This window comes from Lampris incognitus, chromosome 20 (assembly GCF_029633865.1).
Source record: "Lampris incognitus isolate fLamInc1 chromosome 20, fLamInc1.hap2, whole genome shotgun sequence".
In the NCBI taxonomy this organism is placed as follows: Eukaryota; Metazoa; Chordata; class Actinopteri; order Lampriformes; family Lampridae; genus Lampris; species Lampris incognitus.
Genome location: NC_079230.1, coordinates 8,011,637 through 8,016,636, shown reverse-complemented (window position 1 = coordinate 8,016,636; position 5,000 = coordinate 8,011,637). Strand labels below are relative to the sequence as shown.

The 5,000-nt window shown below is 50.8% G+C and overlaps 1 protein-coding gene across 1 annotated transcript in view; it reads left to right on the top strand.

Annotated features, from left to right (window-relative positions):
- The window catches only part of dock11 (dedicator of cytokinesis 11), a 134,806-nt gene that overhangs the window by 38,296 nt on the left and 91,510 nt on the right, over window positions 1–5,000 (top strand). Inside the window, 9 exon segments of the mRNA XM_056300885.1 lie at window positions 1,347–1,391; window positions 1,393–1,469; window positions 1,826–1,909; window positions 2,647–2,773; window positions 3,080–3,155; window positions 4,062–4,204; window positions 4,207–4,248; window positions 4,413–4,458; window positions 4,461–4,477. Of these exon segments, the coding sequence (XP_056156860.1) occupies window positions 1,347–1,391; window positions 1,393–1,469; window positions 1,826–1,909; window positions 2,647–2,773; window positions 3,080–3,155; window positions 4,062–4,204; window positions 4,207–4,248; window positions 4,413–4,458; window positions 4,461–4,477 (657 nt within the window).

Here is a 5,000-nt window from a genome sequence, read left to right as displayed (position 1 = left end):
GTGTGTGTGTGTGTGTGTGTGTGTGTGTGTGTCTGCATTCTGACGCTGTGCTATCTCGCCAACCTGAAGACCGTTGTTAGCCCGGTGTGGGTTTGCTGTGTAATGTCAACCTGTTACGACAAAGCTCCGAGTCTGCCGTGCTCGCCTGAACAGTCACGTAAGGCGGGACTCTTAGACTGAGCGACCGGTGACTTGTGTTCCTCACCAGAATGGCAAACAAAATGAGTAGTTGCGCTGTTGAGTTTTGAAGAGTTTGATGAATTGATATGACCTCAAACGTGTAATTTTCCCTCCAGCCTAATGGCGATTGCCTCTGCCTGTTACCGAAGGAAAATTCTTTTGCAGAGAAAACTCTCGGTAGAATCGTTACTGCATGTACTCACAGGCTGAAGCACGGCCAAGGATCCTGTTGTGTACTGCAAAATGACGCCCTGTGCTCATTCCCCACCATCTCGGGAGGGGGGGGGGGCGGCATGGCTCAAGAGGTAGAGCGGGTCGTCTAGTAATCCGAAGGTCGCTGGTTCGATCCCTGGCTCCTACGGAGAGCGAGTCGAAGTGTCCTTGAGCGAGACACTGAACCCATAACTGCTCCCGATGAGCAGCTTGGCGCCTTGCATGGCAGCCTCCGCCATCAGTGTGTGAACGTGTGTGTGAACATGTGTGTGGATGGGTGAATGTGAGGCGTACGCTGTAAAGAGCTTTGAATCAGGGATCAGGAACACTTTATTTGTCATTTCATTTCATATCGTTTCCTCCAGCCCACAGCAGTGCAACACAAAGACAAAAACTACAAGAACTTCAAGAACACACATACTAACTAACACATATATCCAAACTGAAAAAAAACCCACTGTCCACCACTGTCCAAGGGAACGAACACCAGCCAGGATGACCGTCGGAACTGCCGGTCTGCACGGGCTAGCAGTTAGCTTAGCCTGCCCCGCTTCCCGCGTCCTGTCAGACTCCTGTCCTCTCCTGGTGCTTCTCCTCCATGAGTGGCCGCTCGGGGGCAGGGGCCGTGTCCTTAGGCCGAACGGATAGCAGGCAGACCAGGTTCCCCCCAGCCGATCCTACGCCAGCTCTCCCTGCCAGACACCCTCGACACACCTCCCCCCCGCACTCCACACGACGACAACCAAAAACAACCACAGTCAACGCCAGGCGAGGCCGCGCCGCCAGACCGCCCTCGGTGTTATCTGAACTGCTGGTCTGCATGGGCTAGCAGTTAGCTTAGTCTGCCCCCGCTTCCACTTCCTGTCCTTTGAGTGGTCGGTAGACTAGAAAAGCGCTATATAAATGCCGTCCATTTACCATCTATCTTCTATCTTTTACCCCTTCTCCTCCAGGGTATCTTTTCAGTAACCAACCCCCACGCTGATATCTTCCTGGTGGGCCCGCGTGGAGAAGGTTCTACAGAACGGCATCACCCACTGCGCGAGCCCTACGTCAAGACCTCTGACATCAACAAGGTCAGGCGCCGCTCGCTGCCTCATCCCATGCCATTTACATATCCACCCAGCCGAAGCTCTGCAGGAACGGCGGGGGTCGGTTTCATTTCCACCGCGCTGAGCCTGAGTTTCCTGTCTGTTTGCACCAGAAAAAGCAAAAGAAAGTAATGTTGGATATTTGTCGAAGGCATTTTGTGCATCTCGTGCACATTGCCCGTGCAAACGGGACTACTAATTGATACCGAAGCATAGTATATCCAATTTTAGCACTTTTCGTCTTACATACTTGCACTATCGGCTCGGCTGTGCTGTCTTTCTTTCCTTCATATTTTTTTTTGTTTTTGTTTCCGTGCGTTGTACACACTTCTCTCCTCCAGACCGCTCAGAAGGTGCTAAAAAGCTGCCAAGCAGACATGCCAACGCCTCGGCCAATACAGGATGCCCTTTGCCTGGGCTGCCAAGTAAGGACAGGAATATCCCATATACTTATATGGCCTGACTCAGTAATAAATCTGTTTTGGATTCAGCTGTGGAACATTGCAATAAGTTACACATCAAGGGAAGAAAATGACTCATTTCACCTTAGGAGCTGATTGTATATAATGTTAGATATAATGTTGACATCTATCTATCTATCTATCTATCTATCTATCTATCTATCTATCTATCTATCTATCTATCTATCTATCTATCTATCTATCTATCTATCTGGTCTGTCTGTCTGTCTGTCTGTCTGTCTGTCTGTCTGTCTGTCTAGCTGTCTAGCTATCTAGCTATCTATCTATGCATCCAGCATGCATCCATGCATCTATCTATGTATTTATCTAGCTAGCTGGCTAGCTAGCTAGCTATCTTTCTATGCATCCATGCATCTATCTATCTATCTATCTATCTATCTATCTATCTATCTATCTATCTATCTATCTATCTATCTATCTATCTATCTATCTATCTGTCTATCTGTCTGTCTGTTTGTCTGTCTTATCTATCTATCTATCTATCTATCTATCTATCTATCTATCTATCTATCTATCTATCTATCTATCTATCTATCTATCTATCTATCTATCTATCTATCTATCTATCGATCTATTTTTATTTACATTGTCTTCATTTTGTGAGGCAGATGCTGGATATGTGGTATTGTATTGCATGTGTGAAGCAGATGTTATGATCATGTTGTCACGTGTGGCTTCAGGCAGGTATTCAAAGATGCCCCAGGGAAGCCCTGGACATGGACGGAAAGTTCTCCCCGCTGTAACCGCCAGGACAGCAGCAAAATCTCCACCGACGACATCATCAAGCTGCTGGCTGACATTAGGAAGTGAGTCACGAGGAGCATGTGACCACGCGTGTGCTGTGTTTTGCAAGTGCTTAGTTACTGTGGTGCAACAACACACTCGGTGTAGCAGAGTCTCATATGCCTCGACATATTTATAGTTTTTGCAGGGCGAGAGACTTCTCTGCGGCGCCATACGCTGCGTGTCAGTCTCACGTTCAACACGTCGACTAAACAGTATTTCCGAGGAACTGTTCAAATGCACGTCCTGCTTTCACGTTCGCCAGCGCTTCTCCTGAAATATCACCCTGTTCATCAAGCTGTCTCGGTGTCCTCTCCCCTGTATCCAGGCCCGAGGAAGCTCAAGCTTCAGATCATCCCTGGACAACTGAATGTCACCATAGAGTGTGTTCCGCCTGACCTCTCAAGTGTGTAGTCTTTTCTATTTATCCTCCTCACGCCAACGTTTGTCTCTCTGTTCCATTGTGTACTCAGTACAGCACAACACCTGCTTCCAGAGCATCACTTAGTGCATATTCAAGTTAGCTATATGGAATTATTATACTTGGTCTGTCGAGGGTTGCTGAAAAAAATTGTGTCGCTAACATTATCGTATAATTTTAGATAATGGGCATGCAGCGGCCTATAAAGAGTGGCCTTGTATGGGCGCTGCAGTAGAAAATCCCTGAGATTATCACATCACCAACAGTCCAGACAACCAGCAATAACAAACACAAGACTGAAAGCCTTCAGCCCCTGACAGCAGATAGCCCGTGGCCTTGGAGCGTGTGATGCATGATGGGACGGTGTCAGGAAAGGCCATTGAAGGGCGGTCCGGCTAGCGTGTCTATTCTGTTGCCTACCAACACGGGGATCACCGGTTTGAATCCCTGCGTTACCTCCGGCTTGGTCGGGCGTCCCGACAGACACAATTGGCCCGGTCGCTGCACTAGCGCCTCCTCTGGTCGGTTGGGTGGCCTGTTCGGGGGGCAGAGGGGGAACTGGGGGGAATAGCGTGATCCTCCCATGCGCTACGCCCCCCCTGGCGAAACTCCTCACTGTCAGGCGAAAAGAAGCGGCTGGTGACTCCACATGTATGGGAGGAGGCCATGTGGTAGTCTGCAGCCCTCCCCGGATCGGCAGAGGGGGTGGTGGAGCGGCGACCGGGACGGCCCGGAAGAGTGGGGTAATTGGCCCAAATACAATCGAGGAGAAAAAAAAAAAAGGGGGGGGTGGTGGGGGTCCAAAAAAAAGAAAAAGGAAGGGCATTGAAAGCTCAGGGTGAATTTGCTGTAGACTGGCTGTGTCACTAAGCCTTCTCCTTCGCCTCCTAGATACCGTGACCTCCTCTTACATTCCCCTCAAGCCCTTCGAAGAGGGCTGTGAGAGGGTGTCCGTGGAGATGGAGGAGTTCCTCCCCGGTGAGGCCAAATACAACTACCCCTTCACCACCTACAAGAACCACCTCTACATCTACCACCCTGCAGCTCAAATACGACAAACCAGAAGACCTTCGCCAAGGTGTGTGTGTGTGTGTGGTGTGTGTGTGTGGGGGGGGGGGGGGTATGTGTGCAGGGATGAAGATGAGAACTAGTGGTTGTTGTGATGTGTCTGGTAGAACAGCTGTACCGGAAGAGTGCTGCATGTGTTGTCCCTCACCACGTGTCTCGTGTCCTCTCCGTCAGGCCAGAAACCTCGCGGTCTGCATCCAGTTCCGAGATTCAGATGAAGAGATGCAGCGCCGCTAAAGGTGAGTGCTCGAAAGGGAAATATTTCATTTGCTTAATATTATGTAATATTATGACCTTTGGTGCAACAGTCCCCCCCCCTCCCCCCCCGTTGCCTTCCCAATTGCGTCTGGCCAATTACCCCACTCTCCCGAGCTGTCCCGGTCTCTGCTCCGCCCCCCCCCCCCTCCCCTGCTGGTCCGGGAGGGCCTGCAGACTACCACATGCCTCCTCCCATACACGTGGAGTCCCGCCAGCCGCTTCACCCAGGGGATGTAGCGCGTGGGAGGATCACACTATCTGACGGACCAGAGGGGGCGCTAGTGCAGCAACCAGGACGCATACCCGCATCCGGCAGACACAGCCGATTGTGTCTGTAGGAACACCCGAGCGAGCCGGAGGTAACACGGGGATTCGAACTGGCGATCCCCCGTGTTGGCAGGCAACGCAATAGACCGCCACGCCACCCCGGACGGCCCGGTGCAGCGGTCCTTTTTGACGTGTCAGGAGTATTGCAATTCAATTACCCTCCCTTTGACAGGTTGA